The sequence below is a fragment of the Scomber japonicus genome, chromosome 10 (genome assembly GCF_027409825.1).
Source record: "Scomber japonicus isolate fScoJap1 chromosome 10, fScoJap1.pri, whole genome shotgun sequence".
Lineage (NCBI taxonomy): Eukaryota > Metazoa > Chordata > Actinopteri > Scombriformes > Scombridae > Scomber > Scomber japonicus.
This window is the reverse complement of record NC_070587.1, coordinates 13479019-13501001: the sequence shown is the minus strand read 5'-3', so window position 1 is coordinate 13501001 and position 21983 is coordinate 13479019. Positions and strand designations below refer to the sequence as shown.

Genomic DNA, 21983 nt, shown 5'->3' with positions numbered 1-21983 from the left:
GCAGCGTGGTTTTTACCCACTGACGGCTACAACGCAGCAGCTGCAGGTATTTTGGGGGCGTGGCCTGTTGCAAAGGTGCGTCAGGCATAGGTCCGTTTCAGGTGTTTTCGGCATTCCTAGCGCGCGACAATACAGGAAGAGACACTCGGATTCAACTTAGACGCCTGCAAATACTGTTTTTATTGCTTCCAAACACTAAAGTTACAGATTGAGGGTTTGTAACTTTAAACACTCAAAAGGGGGGGAGAAGAAACCAGGTACGGAATTGTCTGGGATCCTGTTGGACTCCAGGAAAAGAGTTTCTGAAGATGTGTTCCGCCAGATATGAATACGACGTAAGTTTCGTTAGTTTCACACAGCTGCTTTCACGTCAAGTTAGTAAAAGCAAACAATGCTCGTTATCTCCCACAGAGAGATAGTTTTTATTACATATTCACTTAAAGGATTTTACTATATTGTTTAGGTCTTTATTTGAGAATTAATGGGCCCTTTAGTGAAATCATCATCGATGATATTTGAATGAATGATTAATTCAACGATAGAAATGTGGTGGGTTCTATTCTCTGTGGTGTTTCCATTTTGGCCAGGTTATCATGAGTGACCTTAAAGGTTTTTGAATTTGCTGTCACCATGAGTGAGGGAAAATAACACCATTACTCTGTAGGCCCCAAATAAAGTCATTTCTTTGAATTGACATAAGTAGATAAGGAAACTTTTATATGCTGACTTCACATTGATGTTTTCTTTAAAAATATGTGCTGAAGTGGAAGTACTTAAGATATGATCAGGGTTTCTAAAGATATTGACATATTGAGATTAAAGGTGTATTAACTACTATTTATATTAGATCTCTCATCATTTCAAAGCCTGTGAACTGGATCTGGTGAGATACTATCAGTTGTTGTTTCATGCAGGACAGGAGGCCTAGAAAGCCTAACCCAAGCTTTCTCTTTTAGTAGTAATAGTTGGTATTGGTACTCCTGGTTCTGTTTGTTCAAAGTCATGTTTTGGAGTTTGGCAAATACCAAGTTCCTTTTTCATTACACATTTCAGCTGAGTCACATTTAGACTATTCTTAGAACCGCTTGTGTGTTTGACAGAAACTGTTGAGGTATTCATTTACAGTGGTTTCTCATTTCAAGTCAGCCCCTCATACAAAAGGGCGTGGTGCTGCATGAGTAGGCTACTACACCTGCTGGCAGATATTCAGACTCGGATCATAGAAATGGAAATAAAAGCCATCTACAAGTTGCTACAGTGATTCATAGTGATTTTAACCTGACGGCATTTCACCTGTTTCAATTTTACAATAAATTATGCCATTTTGTAATGTAATAGTTGAGCAGAATTGTATTTTAAGTTGTAATAGAGTGTGAAACTGCCAAGAGCTTATTTTGAACAAACCATAAGCCAGAGTATCCTGGAGCATGCATACATTGTGTTAATATCCATACAGTTCTTATTACAACATAATTCAGTCTTGTTTGAGACTTCAGTATTCTGGGTCTCTTTGGTAACACTTGATGAAATACCAGTACAGGATGTAGGTAGGAAATGGCAAACAAAAATGTGCTGTTATTTTCCTTTTTTTCAGAATTTTAGTTATTTTTCGAAGAGGTCTTTGATATTCCCAAGAAATAATAGTTGTTAATTGCCAAATATTCTGATAATTGATCAGTTGTTTTGAGTTCATTTTTAGGGAAAACATTCTCTAATTCTATCATCTCAAATGTGAATATTTTCTAGTTTCCTTAGGTTTCTATGATAGGAAACTGATTGTCTTTGGGTTGTGGACTGTTGTGGACAAAACAAGACGTTATTAAGGTGTCATCTTGTGCTCTTGGATACGGAAGAGGATTAGGGCCACTGTGGGAGTTTAAAGTCAGAATTCTGACTCAGAATGACTTTAAACTCAGAAATCTGACTTTTTTTCTCAGAATTAAAAAAAGTCAGAACTCACTTTTTTTCCCCACAGTGGCCCTAATCCTCTTCCTTACTTGGAGACAGTTATGGGCTTTGTTTTTTTTGTTGTTGTTGTTTTTTTAAAACTATTTTCTGACATTATAAAGACCAAACAGTTCATTGATTGTTGAGAATGAAAATAATTGTTAATTGCAACCAGTGGTGATTTTACACCCTTTTTAGAGGTGCTCAAGCACCACTAAATTTGATTTTAGCACCCCTAAAAATGAATAAATTATTATTGTATTTTTCTAGGTTTTCTTAAAGATGATTTTATACAACTTTAATTATTTTGCAAGCCTGTCTGTTAGAGATGGGACAAACATTTATGCTACAGGTTCAAATGGTTTTATTTGAACAGGTTTAATGTACTTTGGATAGTTCTGTCATTAATATTGTCTTTCTCTCGGGGTTCATTAACTATCTTAGGGTCCTCTCTGTAGAAATCTGTGATTGATTATTCTGAGCCATTATTATTACACATTATAGTGGCCCACTCTACTATGTATTAATATTTCCTGTTGTAATTTATATTATACGCTGAAATTAGTAATTTAGCAGGGGGGTTGAACATTTGCAGGGCATTGAATGTCAAATTCTCATTAGGAGCTGGGCCCCCCCTAAAGGTCTGATCCTGGAATCGCCCCTGATTGCAACCCTGTTAGTGTATATCATAAATATCTTTCCCACTGAAAGAACAAAAAACTAATTTAAATGTAACTTAACAGTCATCAACCCACTTACCAAATGGTAAAATAAACAGACTTCAAAGCTGCCATGCCACACCTTGGTATTTTTCACTTAAAGGCTTAGACAGATACTTGTTTTACATTGCATAAGTAGCAACAAGTGAAGCTTAGTAAAAATCTTCCTTTGTGAATGTTTGATTACTCACAAACAATGAGGTCAGTCTTATTTATTACATCAGATGGGGATACTGTGATTAATGTAGTCAGTCTGTTCTCTGTTTATGTGGTGACTCAGTAGAGTAGTCAGTAAATAATTCTTCAGGCAAGGCCATTTTTCCTTTTCTGTTGCATTTCAGTCTACATTTCCAGGACAGTCGTGTTAAAACTGAGCAGTAGAAGTGATGTGAATGTTCCTGTCACTTCTGTTATTATTGACTCTAGAATGATACATTAAAATGCACAATTGGCAATACAGGGGACAAGTTTAATCTTTAACAGTGTGTAAACTGCATTCAGTTGTGTTCTGTTCCATTCAGGCTTTGGTCTTTATCAGGGTTCTCCAGCCCTTAGCCACTGTCTGTGTCCATGGGTGCAGAATTTGCGTAAAATTAGCCAATTTCAAGGAGTGTACTCAATCTGATGGATGCTTTTTCTGTACAAGAGCAGCAGCAGTATTGCTTTTCATTTCTGTAGCAAGAAAGACACAGTAAGGGATGATTTTGTCAACCGATTTCCTCCCAAACCTCTGCCAATCTCCTCTTTGAGCAGCAAGGTGGTAGCATGTCACAAGGCTATTGGACCACTCTTCATCATACACAGCAACCTGGCTGATGCTGCAGTGTAAGTGATAACTGCTGAATGTTTGCTCAAGGCTGTTGTCAGTTAAAAGTTATATGTAGGTGTTAGGGCAGACTGAAGCCTAAATGGCATTAACTGACCTATCGTTTGTCATTTGGTTGCAGCCTATTGTTCCCTGATCTGTCCAGATAGGTCTGATCAGTGCTTGTGTGTGTAGAGAAGTCAAACAGGAACTTTTTTAAGCTCCACCCAAGAGCTGACTGCTTTGCCTTAAAAATGGTGAAATTGCAGTTTGTGGCTACTTTTTGATCTGGGAAATATTCCAAGCATGTTGTCAAACTACTTTAGTGGCTTCAAGGAATTCAATACATTACGAACCTTAGTTCAGTGGAGAAAGGATTGCATGGTTATATGCTGTTCACATTAGAACTGCAACAGTTAATCAATTTAATTGACAAAAAACAAGTTGGCAACTCTTTTTGATAATCGAGCAATTGTTTCAGTAATATTTAAAAATAGGGGTTGCAGCTTCCTGAAAGTGAGGATTTAAAGCTTTTGTCATATGTGATAGTAAACTGAATACCTTTAGACTTATATTATATAAAATAAGGCATTTGAAGACAGTTCTAAGAAACACTGATGGACAATTTTCTGGACAAAGTGATTAATCAATAATGAAATTAATTGCAGTTCCTAGTTCTCACACAGTTAAGACTAGGTGACAGAAAATCAACAATGGTGTTGCTGCTGCACATAAATGGGGGAGATAGGAGGTTGAAAACCACATGGTCCTTTTGAATGCAGACATTTTGGTTTGTCATAGTAGAAACAGGTCTTACTAATTGGCATCTCCATTTTGTGCAAGTGTCCCAGTAAGTCACAGGTGTGAGTCAGCATGAACTATACTAACAAAGGGCCCAAATGGAATTAATCACTCATCCATCATTGATTTTATTATTCACACCTGTGACCTGTGCTTTTCCTACTGTGAAATGTCAAAATGTAAAATGTCTTGTTTAGAGAGAGAGGGGGGGAGGGGGAGGGGAAGGGGGAGGGGAGGGGTTCACGCCCTCAGTTTGACTGCAGGTAAAGTTTCAACTGCCTCTGTCATGGTTAGAATTAACACTTGGTACATTAGAGAAATTAGGTTCAGTTGATGTCATTCAAAGAATTTAGAAAAGAGAAGACTAAAAAAGGCATTACAGGGTTTACAGGTGGCTAAAATATATAAAGATATATAAATCTTTGTCTGTTGGAGGAAGCACTTGGGAGTCCATAGCCTCCCCAAGTCAACAGAAGCAAGACAGCTCAGGAGATAATAAGGCAAAGATGAAGTAATAAAAGTGTCAAATGTAAGACATACACGGAAATCAGATACAGTTATAGTTTTGGGAATGTAAGTAAACTAACTGACACTGACACTGCTTCGTCCTCTGTAGTTTCTGTTGAGACAAATCTGGTTATCTGTCAGCAGCCAAGAGAGGGTTTAATTTAAGGCCACTGTTACACAGCACTTCATAACATGAAATATTGCATTGCTATATTACAGATTATATTATAACATTTATGTATGTTGACCTATAATCACACTTCACAATTTGTTTTCATAGCCACTCATTTAATCTTCCTTCCTTCCTTTTTTCTTCTTCTAACATCTAATGTTGGTAAAATGAAAACTGAAACTGAAAATAATCCACATGATGAATATTGTTTGGGCTCCAGGCTGTTAAAGGTTTTTGCAGCCCTGTGCTTTGTAGCATTACATATATCGATGGTTGATTTTAGCAATGAAACTTCAGGTCAACATGGTGAATTTGGATGAATCATTGGCAGAAAAGGCACTTAAGTCCTTCACTTGAGTTAATGTAAAACTACAACCGTTATTGAAGGTTTAATCTGGAAAAACATTGTATTCTGTTGTGCGAGTAAACAGAAATGTTCATGTTAAATACCTCAAAGTTATGCCTTTGTACAGTACTTAATATTTCTGCTTCACCATAGAAAGAAATCTGTATTAGTAAAAGTAATTGGTTGTTGATAAGGTGTAGCGTGAAATTAAACTAAAACAGCTAAGCTTGTGGTTAAGCTGCTTTTTTTTTTCTAAACCACACCTCACAGCAGTGTCAACTTGTTTCCACCTGTCACACTGGTTAGACGACTCAGAAATACAGTACTCTGTAGCAACCCACCACACAGTCGTCACTCACTTCCATGTGACTCCACCTAACTTGGCATCTATTTTTCAGGGTGTTTTCTTGTCAAACATTAATGCTTCTTTGGATTTGCATCAGCATTTTGTGCCATTTTTTTCATTCAGGGTTCAGTGTTGAAATCCTTTTTTGTTTAATAATAGGATAGCGCATTGAGATGCCGTTTTAAAAAGGTTCTACACATAGTTAAATAAAGGAATAGTATTTCTTTCTAAGAGTGACGAATGGGATATGATGAAGAGTATGTAATGGTTTTATTAGGCTGTGATCAGGCTGACTGATAGAGAGAGACCCCGGAGCACTTACTGACCCCATCTCTAATGATTCCCCTCATTCTGGCCCATGATTGCTGTTAGAGATTCCAATTAGAAAGCATGTGTAGAATCCCGGGCCGGATAAGAATAGGCCTTAATTGCCATGAGTTATCATCTAGACTCATGTAATTGAGCCCCCATCTTAAGGGGCAGCACATCTGACAAATTGATTTAATACCAAAGTGATTCTCCATCCCTAATGGCACTTGGGCTTATTCACTCATGGGCTACAGGCACTGAATTCATTGTGTGTTGATTACTAAACAGCCTGAAACCTTTTCTCTCAATCCGCCCACTTGAGATGGCTCAACAATAGACACATACACTGTATCGACAGACACACACACACACACACACACACACACACACACACACACACACACACACACACACACACAGCCTACAGCATCATATCCATAATATGTACAAGGTATCCCTTATTGATCATGCCATGTCTGAATGCATGTGTGGTGGGAGTATGGGAATATTACTAAACAGGTTTCACCTGTCCTGCAGACATATGCTTGTTTGGGCTCATCCCTCTATGAAAGCATTTTGAGGAGGTTCTCATAACTTTTTTCTTGATAGTGTCATAGTTCATTAGTTTATTTCCTTTAAATAGTTAAACTATTCTTGTTTACGTTTGTCCCCTTTTTTACCCCATTTTCTCCTCCTCAAGTACAAACTTGTCCAACCTGTCTTCCTCAATTATGCTGAATCGGTTTCTTCATTAGCTTGTCAAAGGATTTTTCCTCCTAAACTTTAAACCAGTGTGAGGAACCGTGGTATATCATTTCTGTTATGGGATTAGTATATTTACAGGTTGTTATAGAAAATCCCAACTCTCTTCCCATTCCAAAATGTAATATAAATGCTCAATTAGGACCTCATCTAGTTCATTATCCTGTCATTCAACAGCTTGTTTATTCATGTATAATGTTTGCATTAATATAATTAAAACACTGAACCACCCAACAGTATTTATTTACATGGAATGAGGATCAAAAACTTTGCACAGAATCCGTTAAACTGTTGTTGATGAACCAGTCCTTGTAGGATAATTTGTGGATCCATCTTAAGTTTTGGGTAAACACCTCGGAGTAATCAAAGTAAATAAAAAAATAAAGCAAAATGACACACTTGCTCTGTTTGTTGTTTATATGTTTTTTTCTGCATCAGGGACGCAATGACAACCATGAGCGGATCGACTTCTTAACCAGCAAAGAGAAAACATCAAAGGGGAAGGTTGGCATCACGGTCGGGGTTCTTGTGGCGCTACTCATCCTTGCGGCTGTTGCAGCGCTCCTCATCTGGCTGTTTGTCTGTGAGTGTACTGTAGTTGAAAGCTTTCCTGCATTATATCATCCAGTATAGAGACTTGGAATACAGTTCCATGCTTTTATATGTTTGGGTAAATTAAAAAGAAAGAAAAAAATGTCTTGCATAAAATAAATATAAGTAAATTAGATATTTGGAGTGTTTACGTTGCTAACATCAGTCACTGCCAAGGCAGGCCTAACATCAGAAACTGTAAAGTGGATCATTTACACTTGCTGTGAAGGCACAGTTCTTTGATATTTGCCTGTAAGAGTGGCTTGTTTGGACATTTAAATTTCCCATTAGTGTTACCGTACTTGACAGCTCTGACTTGCTCCTTTTAATAATGCAAAGGAGGAAAAAAAAAGTCACAGAGCCCATGGCACAGCTTCCTTGTCATTTACACATATGGAGTCTGACAAAAAGGCCTCTGAAGTCTTGATAAACAGTGTCTTGATTCAACTGGTGTGTTTTAATTGCTCTGAAAGCCAAACTGTCTTCTCAATATGAGATTGTGCTATACGACCTCAAAATTGTGTTTCAAGGCCTTTTTAAAAACCCCAAGTCCCCGCTTTCATCAGAGGCAGCTATTTTATAACGTTTCGTTGATCAAACACTTTTCTCTGCCTCTCTCCTTCAAGTTAAAGACGCTGATTCAGAAGGCACCATCAGTAAGAAGCTCAGCCCATCAATACAGGTGTACAGTGGCCATATGAAGCTGGCTAATGTGCCATATAATCAGAAGCTGGAGGACACCAACAGCAACGATTTCAAGGATTTGGCAGAGGACCTGCAGGCAACAGTGAGTTTGACACCCAAAAAAGATGACTTTCCTACTTTTGTTCCCTTTCCATGGTCTATTATGTTCGATTGTTTATTGTGAACTATTTTGAGCAAAGCATTACAATCAGTTCTCCTCTCTAAGGATAAGTTGTGGATGTTGTTTGGCATTATGGAAATGTGCTTTACTCTGCCCCTACCAGTGCACAGAAACAGCTAAAAGCACATTTGCCTGAGGGGAATAAAACACTGCACATTCCCTTAATAAGTGTCTCAACAGCTTCTACCATTATTGGAGGCAGTGGACATGTTTGTAGCACCACTTAAGCACATGCTGATAGTACAGAACCCCGCTCAAACCCCATCAAGCACTCACTTTCTCGGTGAGAAGGTACTGAAGTTAAGGAATTGGGTGAAGATTAGAGTGTTAATGGTCGACTGCAGTATTAGATGATTGGGAGAAAAGCTTTATGATGTTCTGGGTTTGCACTCGCTTTCAACTTTTAAAGATTAATTTCAGATTTAGGTTGATGCTTATATGACAGGTGAAACTTGTATTGCTTCAAGTAAATCATTTTGGGCCAAAGCTATCAGTGAGCCTTAGAGGTTAAATCACAGCTTTACAGTGCCACGTCTTTAGCACCACGTCTCTAGTCCTTGAAAATTGTATAACTGTATTTTATCTCCTCTTGATACATTAAGAAAATGGCAATGGGTTCATATCTGATGTTGCTGACTAGCACTTTAGGAATTGTAATATTCCACCTAGTCTTGATATTTTATTTTTCAATAATATACTTTTTTTATCCTGCAGACAACCATCTTTTTCTCCCTCAATATCACTGTCTGCTTTTGTGAAAACTAGTTCTCTCCCCTTTTTAATGTTACCTTGAGGGACACAACCAGTACTCAGATGCTCTGACTTTCTCTTAGCAGTCTACACACTACAGCCATTGCAGTTTTTCTTCTCACAAAGAGCTCTCTGAGGTTAGCTTATGCTGTACATGCATAATATATAATGGTGGCATGCATTTAAGACCTCAAAGTGTGGCTGCAGCCTTGCCTGATACAGTTCGGCACTCACTGCAGCTGAAGGCAAGACAGTTAATGAGAATCACATTGTTGTGTGCTTTTCATGGAAGGCAGTTTTTATGTTAACATGCTAATTTGTACATTGTCTTTAGGCAGACAAGCAAGAAATCCTGTACATGATCTGTTCAGTAAAAAAATAATAATTTTCTCTTCACAGCTGGGGGACATCTTCAAGACAGATTCATTCCTCGAAAAATACTACAGCAAGTCTGTCATCACTGCATTCAGGTACTTTTAGTAGTTAGTATTTTTTTGTATACTACTGTAATGCTTATGAAAACTTAATATCCACACTACATTTTGTATAAAGGAATAGACTTGATTCCACTGACCTTTGCTTTGTGGGCTCAGAGTTTCAAGTGTGCCGCATATATGACAACAGAAAAATCAAGGTTTGGTGTGGTCTGTTGATCACACTCAGCTGTGATGTAGTAATAGTACAACACTACTGTTTCCACCCTGTGTAGTCATACTGTACTACACACAGGGTGCGAACAGAGCATGCAGCAAATGCTAAATGGCAAAATTAGCAGGATTTCTCTCTGACTGATTTCGTTTTTATTTAATTTGGCTTCCTATTTACAGTAGATATAAATCATCCATGTTCCACTAATTTGCCTCCTCTTGAACATTGAAGCATGTTGCTGAATGGTCTCTCTATACTCTTCCTTCCTACCCTCCCTCTCTGTTCCTCATCTCTGCTTGTCGTAGTGAGGGTGTGATTGCCTACTATTGGTCTCAGTTTGATATTCCAGTCGATGACCTGGATATCTTGCCGGAGTTCTCCGAAGAGCGGGTGTTAGAGACATTGGAGCATGGCATTAAGGAGCAGCGCAGCATGAGGAGCAAGAAAAATATCAAGATCAGCGAAGTCACTGCCTCATGTAGGTACCATCAGGACCAGAAGAAAGGGTCACACCAAGGGACAAAAGAAGGGGGGAAACTGGGTCTTTGCTGCAGCCGGCTCCAGATTGACATTTAACAATCAGCAAAGAGAAAACACTGTGCATATAGATCTGAATAAGGTCATTGTCATCTCCTATCAGCATTGGTATTCTGTATGCTTTCTATTTGTATTATAGAAGCACCCTCTGAGTTGTGCTGATAAGATGATAACAGATAAGCCAGACCTCTCTGCTTGTGCTGCATCTGAGATTGCACATTTTATGCTGTTTGGATCCTCTAATGATATTAGCTGGGTCCTGGCCTGGCTTGAGACAGCCATTTTTCTTCCTTCTGTCTTCTCAGCATTCACATTGCATTTGTCCACATCTTGGCCACCAGCCAGGAGCTAGCCATGTGACTCAGTGGTTTTTGGCCCTCTTTAAAATGATTTCTGTGGGTATGATTTGATGTTGCTGTCCCAGATAGTTAGACAGAGATGTATGGGTTGCTGCTGTAGGGCAAGGTGAGATGGAGCAGAAAGAGCTACACACCATCACCAGTTCCTTTAACCACAGGGAAATGGAACAGAAAATGTGCAACCCAAATATTTTAGGCTCATGCATCAAATTCTATCAGCCTCCCAACTTTGGTGACCCATTCTTACCTTTCCTCCGATTTCTCTGCCACTCTCTCTTCCTCTCTCTCTCTGTCTTCAGCCACCGATCCTCGCATGGCCAGGGACCCCAGAGCCGGTGAGTACAGCGTGTCCCATTTCAATCATTTGCAGCTGTAATTTTCCAGCTGGCTAGATGCTCACCCTCCTGCCAGTCTGTAACGAATGGCTGGCCTGGCTGTACTGTACATGTGCTGCTCTAGTCAGAGATTGAGAACCCTGCATCAGGCCAAGGCTAGTCAGTCACTATGCCTGACACGTCTGTTTGACACTGTCTGGTGATTCATATCTTTAGGAAGATTAGACCACATTACATTTCATTAGTATAGCAGCTGTACCATCCTTACATTAATCTATCTTTACATTCATCCATTCTAACATAAAGGATGGAAGCACTTGTGATCACATAGTGTTCGGACCTGATATTTGCATAATTGAAAATTGATTCCAAGAGAAAGCAGTTAAAAAGCAGCATATCTTAAGATATAGTACATGTGTATGATCCAATCTTAATTTACCAGCTGTAAATCACTGTTGCATATGACCAATGTTGTTATTTCCAGTAGGGTGTTTCCATCGTCTAGAGGCTAAAGAAACGGCGTCTGAATTTTCATCTCCCGGGTACCCAACTGGCTATCCCCCAAAGTCCCGGTGCCAATGGCAGATCCGAGCAGCAGAGAACCACGTCATTTCTCTCAGTTTTCCTTTCTTCCACATTGAGGATGACTGCTCTGATGACTTTGTCTCCATCTATGATTCTTTGAGTCCAGATGATTCTCAGGCCATCACAGAGTAAGTCACATGGCTGGGAATGTCCAAAGGGCTCAGGCGCACTGATGGAAAATGTGTTGGCTTTGGTATAAAGTCATACTGGTAGTTAGTTGGAGTTAAGCTTTCCCATTTCACTGTTTACTAGTGATATGCAGTGCAGTGTTCTATGCAGTAATGCCTCCCCCAAGAGGAATTTTATTTAGATGAAAACAAGTAAATTGACTCATTTTTGTGCTAACAGTACTTCAAATTGTGACACACATCACATTCTGATTTTGCCTTAAACCTCGGTAGAAGGGTTTGTTTGATAGGGCTCAACCAAAATTTGTCTCATTTATTTAGCCTTGAAGATCAGAGAGAGGGGAAATATAGTTCTAATTCCCATAGGACAACCACTAGGAATCACTTTGTATTTGACTGAAATATTGCAGAGGGATTTAGGAATAAAAGCTGTTTTGATGTGGGTGGAAAACATGTTCCACTTCATTCCTTTTACTGGATTTGTGATTACAACTTTTTGGCCCTGAAGCCTCTAGTGCTGCATGTCCCATTTTATTGTTAACTTTTGAGACCTCAGTGAGACTGAGTTGGCTCAAAAAGACCTTTCCTTTCAAATCTATGAAGGGTGCCAACCTGAATCCTACTACAACGCTGTAATTTCACTTTGTCTATGGGGGAAGGCTATGAGACTGACTTAGAGGCTCCTGAATGCCACATCAGTTGTAGCTGCAAGCAATTTTAAACTCAGAAACCATTGCCAAACAAATATGTGTTACCAAGCAATGCATAAAAATGTTATAATGCTATTGAGCGATCAGCTTTATCCAAGGTGACATGGGGTTTATGAGAGCTATAATATAATACTCTATAATGTCATTATTCTACTGGAGGTAGATGCATTGCTGCTCTCACAGCGTCATTCACACCTGCATTGCTCTGCCGCCAGCAGTGCTGAAACTGTACCTAATGTTTGACTTTGAAACTCTGCCTAAGCAATTTCTATCCTTTATTTATTTACCTCCTCTACCTCTCACTGCTTATCTATTGATTTCTTTTTAAATAATTTTCCCAAAACATTTTAAAGCAATTGATGTTTTAGTGCTTTCAACTACAAAGATTTACAGCTGTATATGAATTTGATAAGTGTTGCAGTATTTTGATTAGGAGAGTGAAACTCCATTCAGTAAAGGCATCAGACATTCAGCTTATGCATCATGATTGTATTTGCTACACACACACACACACACGGGCACGGGCACACATAGTCCTCTAAAACACTGGTTTCTGATTCTGTAATTGCATGATCTAGCTACTACTTCTCTTCCCACAGGAAGTGTGGTCAGAGGCCCCCCTCCAATCCTCTGGAAGTGATGTCGTCTGGAAACATCATGCTCATCAACATGATTACTGACACTGATGTCCAGCGACCTGGCTTTCAGGCCAAGTATAAAGCCATCCCCAAAGGTCAAGGTAATCAAGTTCACATTCACAGCAACTATAACATCCATTCACCTGCAGCATTCTGGACTATATCTAAACAAGTTCACCTATGTTTATTTTAGTTGTATTTGTACTTAGTCCCATTACAAATGTATTATGTTGTTGTTAATATGACACATTCTTTTCAGTAAAAACCTGTGGTGGCGTCCTCACTAATGGTACAGGAGTCATCAGTTCCCCACTTCACCCCAGCTTCTATCCCCCTGCCATGGACTGCAAGTGGACTATTAAGGTTTGCTACAGTGCTCCTCTTCCAGCCCCCCTCCTCTACCTGAAACCCCCCTCACCCACCTCCTCCTCTCCCTCCACCACTCTTAGCCTGCCACAGGAGGAACGCTGAGGCAGCACTATCAAAGCCAAGCTGTTCAGTACCTCTTCTATCTTCATCTGTCAGATGGCTGTTGCTGCTGCGGCTATAGCTGTGCTGCAGTGTTTTGTGTGTTGGTTCTGTTTGCTGGTGCATTGTATGTAGTGTATGTGTGTGCACACACTGCCTGTTTTGCTGTGTTGCATCTTCTATGCTGGCATTTACAAGGGATACAGATAGATATCTATGTGTATATGGGCTTGTGTGTGTAGGTGGAAGAGTGACATGCATGGTAAATAAGGTTGTAATGAACCAATCACTTCTGCCTCTACACTGTAGGTCCCTGCTGGCAAAAAGGTGCGGGTGAGGTTCACCATGTTCCGCATGAAAGAGCCTCAGGTGGATATCCGTGTGTGTCACAAAGACTATGTGGAGGTTATGGGCATCAAGTAAGATTTGAACTCATTTAAATGCATGCTTGTTTTACTTATCTGTGATTGTGAGTATGAGAGGATAATTACAGCTTAATACAACCAAATTTTTTGCATCATTTCTTTGATCAGTAAATGATACCACCAGATATACAGTACATCACAGTTTACAAACAGACATCCTTGACTGTTCTAGCTACAGTTGTGCACACAGTTTTCCTGTGCATTTAGGGATTATTACTGACATTTTGGGTGCACTCACTCTCAGTTTACCTACAGATACAGTGATTCTACCTGGCTAAATTGACACATTTTTGAGAATCTGTCTGATAGTCTGACTGAACCATTGCAATGTTTCCAGATGTCAGCTGTAACTTTGTTGAGGACATTTTAATTATAACCCATAGTTGATGGCCAAAATTAAAAGAAAATATGACCCAAGTTGTAATAAACCAGATTTTCCCTAAGCATTGTTTTTTATACCAGGTATTGTGGAGAGATGTCCTCTTTGGCTTTGACTAGTCAGACCAACGTCCTAGATGTGATCTTCCACTCTGATGAGTCCTACACTGACAAAGGCTTCAGAGCTGAATACAGTGCCTACGATCCCACAGACCGTGAGTTAAAAGTCGGTCTTGCACCCACATTTACATGGCACTTGGCAACATGGTTGAAATATTGAGATGAGACAGTGACATACATAGTCTGCCATTACAGAGTGGTGTTGAGAGACGGTGGCTGACTGACAGTTGAATAGAGCTGTTTGTGATAAAGGCTTAGAGACTATGGCAGTGAAACTGAAGAGCTAGACTAATCACCGGAGAGCTTGTTTATTGGGTCCATTTTATTTGCCACTGTCAGTCAGCAGCACTCCACTTTCAATACCCTCTGCTCTTTATGGTGTCTCCTAGTTTGACTGAAATGGATTTATAATTGCTCTGATCAACAGAGACAAGAGCTGGCGACACGGCTCCACGATGGATGTTGTGAACATACACTGTCACTTGCTTTTGCTTAATTTGTCATCATAGTCATTTTCTCTGTTTTTCTCTCTTTTGTGTCTTCTGTATGCAGCTTGTCCCAACAAGTTTGCCTGCAACTCCGGTATCTGCATCGGGAAAGAACTGAAATGTGATGGCTGGAATGACTGCGGAGATATGAGCGACGAGATGAAGTGCAGTAAGTTTCCCCCTTGACCCAACCACACTTTTCCTGTCTTTCCTCATTTCTTAATCTCTTTCCTTTATCCTCCTTTCAGGTCTGGAAAGAAATAATTTGACTTTGTTGGAATTACAAAAATAGTTTTCTTACTGAGTTTGAAACCACTCATCAATATGTGCCTCTTAAATATAAAGATATGGCGAGCACCTGGCTAGCTCAACTTAGCATAATGACTGAAACAGAGGGAAACAGCTTGTTTAATACTGTCCAAAGGTAACGGTGATGACAAGACTGCACCCAACCAAGGAATAGTCCAGTACCTAACTCCTGTAAAACCATAACTTTTTTACTCTTTGGGTTTTGTACAAATTTAATCAATGAGATATAATGAATGTGTTATTAGCTCTTAAGGTGCTTATAGGCAGGTTTTGTAAATTCAGACAGACTCAGACTGTTTTCCAGCTGTTTGCAGTCTGCAGCTGCTGGCTGTAGCTTCATATCTATCATACAGACCTCAGAGTGGTGTTCTCATCTATTTCAGTGAATAAGTATATTTCCCAAAAATGTTTCACTATATCTTTAATGTTTGAGCCATTACTTTCCATCCCTTTTCATAACAATTTCCATCTTCAGTTCCATTGTTCAGTACATATAATTTCTGTTTCAGAGTGTGAGAAGGACCAGTTTTCTTGTACAAATGGCCTGTGCAAACCGAGAATGTGGGTGTGTGATCGTGTCAACGATTGCGGAGACGGCAGCGATGAGAAACTGTGCAGTAAGTATTTCACTAGCGAGGACCACACCAACAACAAGATGCGCTTCAACAATTTATTACGAAAAAGCATAGTTCTTCTATTTGATGAGTTTGCTCAATGCATTGTAGGGAGGCTTATATGAAGCACCCGGGCAGCAAGGGGGGGTGGGGGTTAGAATCCAACAGTGGAAGAGGAAGTCTAGGTCTAGGTAGTATTTTTAGAAGAATGTCCGTAGGCTGAGCACTTGTGGTGTGGTCCTGTTCCTGAAAGCACTTTTTAGGGGATAATACTGTGGCTACTCACTCCTGGGCTCTGTGCAGTCATTATTTTATCAGTGATGGAGTTTGTTTGAAACCTTTCCCAATTTGCTCAACATCCATCCAAATGCTTAATCATGTGTAATACATGCAAGAAGAACAGAGACAGATGGTAATGTCCACCGTGGCTGCACCACTAATGTCCTTTTGAAGCATACTGGCTTGTCCGCTCTGTACTCAAGTTTTCATCTTTATTTTCTTGTAAATTCTTAATCTATGTGTTCCTTTGCTTCCAGGTTGTGATGAGAACGAGTGGCGCTGTGGGAATGGGGTTTGTCTGCCTCAGGATGTTGTGTGTAACAATAAGAAGGACTGTGAAGATGGAAGTGATGAAGCCTCTTGTAAAACCTGTAAGTGGCATTGCTTATTCTCTTCCCAGTCAGTTGTGCATTTGAAAATCCCCACCAGAATGATTTATAAGCATGTTACACAAACCATTAAGCAATTAATCTTCATTCACAGCAGAGTAGAGTTTCTTTGCAAAAATGCTGCAGTGAAGACTCCATTTGATGCAGTTTTTCACTTCTCACTCTTTCTTTTATTTCCTCCTACACACTACTTCACTTTTTTTTTATCAATTTCCCTTTCATTCACTCACTCACTCAGTGTCTCACACACACACACACACACACACACACACACACACACACACACACACACACACACACACACACACACACACACACACACACACACACACACAGGGGTACTCTTGCATTTCCTTTTGATTTTCACTTCTGTGAATAAAGAGGGATATTAGACCTCAACCCCAATCAATACACCCAATCAATGCAATCTGCTCCTCAATCACTATGCATTGTGCATTCAAGCCTCACTTTGAAGCTTTGCTGATTGCATAGTGTTTTACTGGTTAAACTTAGCAATGCTCTAACACTTTGATTGAAATACGGTATGTGTTTTGATTTTGGGACCTGTCTCCACCCCACTATAGCGCCGGGCATCTGCTCTGACTTCAGCTTCAAGTGTAACAACGGTGACTGTGTCAACAAGGTGAACGCAGAATGTGACCACGTCAACGACTGCTCTGACAAATCAGATGAGGCTACCTGTAGTAAGAAATGTTTTTCCTTGCAAAATTCAGCTTTTGAAAAATTTACGCCAGCTGAGAGTGGATCTAATCTCTTCACTGCCATTCAAACTGGATCATAGAAGAGCTCGGTTGAGCCGTCTGTTGGTTTGTCTGTCAGAAAAAACCCTCAGGCCTTGACTACTTTATTTATTTAATTCTTCTTTGAAAGCATCTCTTGTCATCTCTGAAGTTTTTGTTGTTAAGCCTCAGGGTGTGACTGTGTTGTGTTTTTTTCCCTTTTTTTGATCAGCTAATATGCCAGTGTGCCTTATTAGGATTCCAGATAGTCATTGTAGCATTCACAGCCAAGGCTGGCGCCATGTTGGCTTCAAGTCAACTTAATCTAATTTTCTGATTTTTCCCTCTAATCAGTCATGCCAGAATCACCTAGTATTTTGCACTTGCCATCTATCCCCACTTCTCTCTCATTACATTTTTTGTACAATGACAGATTGTGGCACCAGGCCCTATAAGCTGAACCGCATCGTAGGAGGGCAGAATGCTGACCTCGGAGAATGGCCCTGGCAGGTCAGCCTTCACTTCCTGACATATGGGCATGTTTGTGGTGCCTCAATCCTCTCAGAAAAGTGGCTCCTTTCAGCGGCCCACTGCTTTGTCACCCACGACCAAGCGTAAGTCACAGCCTTAAGATTCATATCACTGACACACATGTGCACAGCAGGACTATATATGATATGAAACAGATTCTCCCTCATGTATTTTGGTGTATGAACTGTTATTGTCTCCCTTATATTTTATTCATCACATTTTTTAACATTTTATTTGATCTCATTATGCAATATTCACATTCTGTCAGAGTAAAACTAATACTGTGCACAACAGAAAATCATCTATTTACAAATCAGTCAGAAAATGGGCCCCTGATGATACAGTTAATTCAAAAAAATCCTGGGGGGGCTAAATTTACATCTCATCTATGAAAGCATTGACCTGTATTTATCAGAGCACCCTGTAGGTGGAGCACTAACCATGCTGTTGGACCTAAAACACTTCTACTGTGATTGAGCAGGAAGTGTTTTCATTTTTACAGATTCACAGTTGGTGGTGATATTTGCTATATAAAATGCCACTATTTAATATGTAAGCATTTTCCTGACTACTAATGGAAGCAACTTTATAGCTTCCTGACAACAACACCTAGCATGTAATTGTCTTATTCTTGTATGGGGGCAGAGACAATATCATGAATGCAAATACTAGAAGTTGCTGTTATTTCACATCAAAATGTAGACAATACAATCATGTTAACTTTAAGTGCAGTACTACTGTAGTATTACTGTAAAATTAGGTTGATTCAATGGCTCAGAAAAAAGATAACAGTATTTTACTGTGTTAATTGCTCGGAGGAAAAAAAACAGTACTTCATATCATTTTGCGCTGCAATTTGAGAACACAAACAACAGTTAAGAGTTTGCAAGCGTCTGCCTAGACTGTCAAATATGATTTTTCACCCATCTCCATCCAGCGAATCAGTAGGTGAGATACATTTTGCTTTGCTTGGTAGCATAGGAAATACATAAATCTCTAATTAACTTGAATTGTGCTATATGCCCTTACAATGATATAGCACCATGCTAATTGATCACATCAAACAAAATAAGCTATTTTAATAGAATGTTGATTTTTTGTTTGAGATTATTTCTGATTTATTAACCAATCATGATGTTTTTTGGAGTTTTTGTTCAAATTGTTTTCTTGTTTTATTCCAATGAAATGTGAAAAACATTGGACTTGAATTAAGTTTTGAAATCGTACTATAGTGGCCTATTTGAAATACATCTGCAATTTACAGCATAATCCCCAATTTGGTTCTTAAGTGATCCATTCCTGGATGGATGCAACACTTAACAATGGATGAGCTATATAAATTAAGTATTGAAAATTAATAATAAATTAAATGTTTTTCCACTCCCTCTCTGAACACACTTTTTTGTTTTCTGTGTGTTTCATAAGAATAAACTGAAAGAGACACCCCAGCAGGACAGGACAAAGTCCTGTCACAGACGACAGACAAAGTTGCCCAATCAGTCAGTTTCTCACAAACATTTAAAAAAATCTAACAAAACTCACTGTAGTCCTCACTGCTAGTAGCCAGTTACACAGTAGTGTGTCGAGTGGTGTAATGAACAGTAATAAACTGCAACCCTTTTGGCAGTATGTTGTAGAGAGTAATATTTATAAAAACAGCAACCTTTCTGTCAGTTCTTTACCGTAAAAAAAAAAGAAAAAGAAAAAAGAAGACAAATCTTTAATAGTGTAGCTACCTTTTGTGTTTATGAAGTCCAGTTTTGTCGAGACTGTTAAAGAGAAAGTAACCTTTTTTTCTTTTTGGAATGGGTTTTCTGGGTTGGGTTGAAACATCACCTCTCTAACATAGTTTCGTCAAAATATGAACATTATAACCTAGAAAAAAAGCATATGTTGCATGGCTATTGGTTTTGGATCACAAGTGGAGCACAAGTGATCATATTGCATTCCTCCATTCTGGTTCACGCATGTGAAGAAGCTTAACCTTTGCCCCCTGATGCTATGTATGCTACCACAGGAACCATATTGCAAGCAACTGGCAAACCTACAGTGGCATGCAGGACCAGTACAAGCAGGAAGATGTACAACGCCTCCCAGTAAAGAAGATCATCAGCCACCCGGATTACAACCGCATGAACTTTGACTATGACATTGCACTACTGGAGCTCTCCCAGCCGCTAAAGTTCACTAACACCATCCAACCCATCTGCCTACCCTCTTCCTCTCACGTCTTCCCTGCAGGCATGGTCTGCTGGGTCACTGGCTGGGGCACACTCCGAGAAGGAGGTATCATGCATGCATTTGTGATTCTGGAAGAACTGTTGTCTTTTTTTATTTTTTTATTTATTGTAACTGATTATTATACAAATTCTAAAGCTGTTATTCATCAATTATGGTTGACCCACTCTACAATTGTGTTTTTCCGCTTTGCATATCCAACTTGCATCAAAATTAAGACGTCACGCTCCTCCCCCATCCTTCTCACAATGAGCTATTCATCTCTGTCCTTCATCTTCTTTCCCTGCCTGCTTCCTCCTTCTTCCCTTCATCTTTCTTATTTTATTCTGTCGTCTTCCTTTCCTTTAATATCCCTCCCATTTCTTTATCTCTCTCATCATGACATACTTCTCTTCCGCTCAACCCTCCATCCCTTTTCTTTCATCTTTTTCTAATCTGCTCTATTCCATTAAGCCTTCTTCCATATTCATATATCAAGACAGACATCGGCTCTCGTGGGAAGCCTCTTAAACCTTCATTAGCTAACACTAATCCAGCCCATTAACACCTTTGATGTTAGTGATGAACACGTGGCAGAGTGCTGACCCCTTTGTCCTGCTCCTTTAGGTCAAAAGGCACAGATTCTGCAAAAAGCTTCACTGAAAATCATCAATGACACAGTGTGTAACACGGTTATGGAGGGCCAGGTCACCTCCAGGATGCTCTGCAGCGGATTTTTGGCAGGAGGAGTTGATGCATGCCAGGTGAGAACATGCAACATGTCCTCAATAGAAGAATAAAAGCACAAAGGGCTTATAGATAGGTTTTCACACCATGTAATAATCGTGCTTTCACTTTCAAACCCAGTCTAATAACCATTCTTCCTTGACCATGTTCACCAGGGAGACTCCGGTGGCCCCCTGGTGTGTTTTGAGGAGAGTGGGAAGTGGTTCCAGGCCGGCATTGTGAGTTGGGGTGAGGGTTGTGCTCGTCGCAACAAGCCCGGTGTCTACTCCCGCGTCACCAAGTTCAGAGAGTGGATCAAGAAGGAGACAGGTGTTTGAGGATGCTGTGAGGAACAGTGTGGTATGCAGAGCGGGGAACAGCGTCACAGTGCTAAAAAACATGGAGATGGAACATTTGAGTCTGATCAAGGACAAGTCTCTCCAGGATGTATTGTCTTTTACCCACATCAATAATGTCATGTTTCACTTTGCTTTTTTTAAATTTTAATTTGTTGTTTAGTGCAAAGAAAAAGTGAAATCCTTTAACTTAGTATTATGTATTTCTTAAAAGGTGATATGTCTTTATGTTTTTGGACGGCAGTTAATTTTGCACTTGGCCAGTGGCTCATGCTGTAGATAGCTTTAAATTGGGAGTTTTACGTATCAAGAATCTTAAAGGATAATGTTATTTTTAGCCTGTTTGCTACAAGACACTCAGACATTACTGCTGATTATTTTCCAAAGCTTAGCATAGTTTCCACTAGGTAGCCATTAGTTTCACTTTTTATCAGTAAGTTATAAATTTCAACTGGCAGAGACAACTGCATTACCATGTGATGATAATGCAAGTTTGACAAAAAAAACAAAATTGCTTAAATCTCTGAAAGGGCATTTTCATATTAAAATGTAATGAATGAAAAGCTGTAGCTGTCTGTAAGGTATAAAATGCATCAATCAATCTAAAAGCCCATGGTTTGCTTTGGAAAATCGCCAGCAGTGATGTTAATTATACCAGACTTGTAGTTTGTGGGCAAAAAAAACAGCAAAAACAGCAGCATGATCCTTAAAGAATGCTGATCTAAGACCATAGGGATTCTTAAGTTGTTTTAAGTTATTGTTGATCTTAACACGGGTTTTGAGTTTTTCTGTTTTATATTTACAGATGCTTACTGGTATTGCCAGGTCTGTGAATGATTTGCCAAAATATATTCAGAAGTGCGGTGGAGGACGAAGGAGAGCTAAGATCTAGTTGGCTATTGCACAGGTCTCCCGTTAAGTCAGGGTGATTGGGGTCAGCTATACACTGAAGCAAATCAAAGTGTCTTCTCTTCAGCCATGACCAGCTCAATCACCTTTTTAATCAAAGATTTGACTAGATGGCTTCTTTTACACCTTTTGACTTCATCTCTGACTTATCCTGGAAATGTTAAATCCCAGATA

At 39.5% G+C, this 21983-nt stretch overlaps 1 protein-coding gene across 2 annotated transcripts; it reads left to right on the top strand.

Annotated features, from left to right (window-relative positions):
* Window positions 1–254: 254 nt before the first annotated feature.
* st14 (ST14 transmembrane serine protease matriptase) lies at window positions 255–20885 on the top strand. Of its 2 annotated transcripts, none has more exons than XM_053327514.1 (19): window positions 255–335; window positions 7153–7297; window positions 7932–8092; window positions 9320–9390; window positions 9874–10046; window positions 10764–10799; window positions 11287–11512; window positions 12822–12961; window positions 13120–13223; window positions 13638–13747; window positions 14216–14346; window positions 14804–14908; window positions 15558–15665; window positions 16199–16312; window positions 16915–17034; window positions 17504–17684; window positions 19619–19887; window positions 20446–20582; window positions 20721–20885. In XM_053327514.1, the coding sequence occupies exons 1-19, from the start codon at window positions 309–311 to the stop codon at window positions 20880–20882; spliced, it is 2520 nt and encodes an 839-aa protein (XP_053183489.1). In that variant the 5' UTR covers window positions 255–308; the 3' UTR covers window positions 20883–20885. The 2 variants fall into 2 exon arrangements, with proteins under 2 accessions (XP_053183489.1, XP_053183488.1); XM_053327513.1 differs by having other exon boundaries at window positions 11284–11512.
* Window positions 20886–21983: the final 1098 nt, after the last annotated feature.

Bases quoted from the DNA above. Each gene is read 5' to 3' on its own strand.
- st14 (XM_053327513.1), top strand. From the start codon at position 309: ATGTGTTCCGCCAGATATGAATACGAC. The intron at 9,391-9,873 runs GTACTTTTAGTA...TGCTTGTCGTAG, and splicing joins TCTGTCATCACTGCATTCAG to TGAGGGTGTGATTGCCTACT. The intron at 16,313-16,914 runs GTAAGTGGCATT...ACCCCACTATAG, and splicing joins TGAAGCCTCTTGTAAAACCT to CGCCGGGCATCTGCTCTGAC.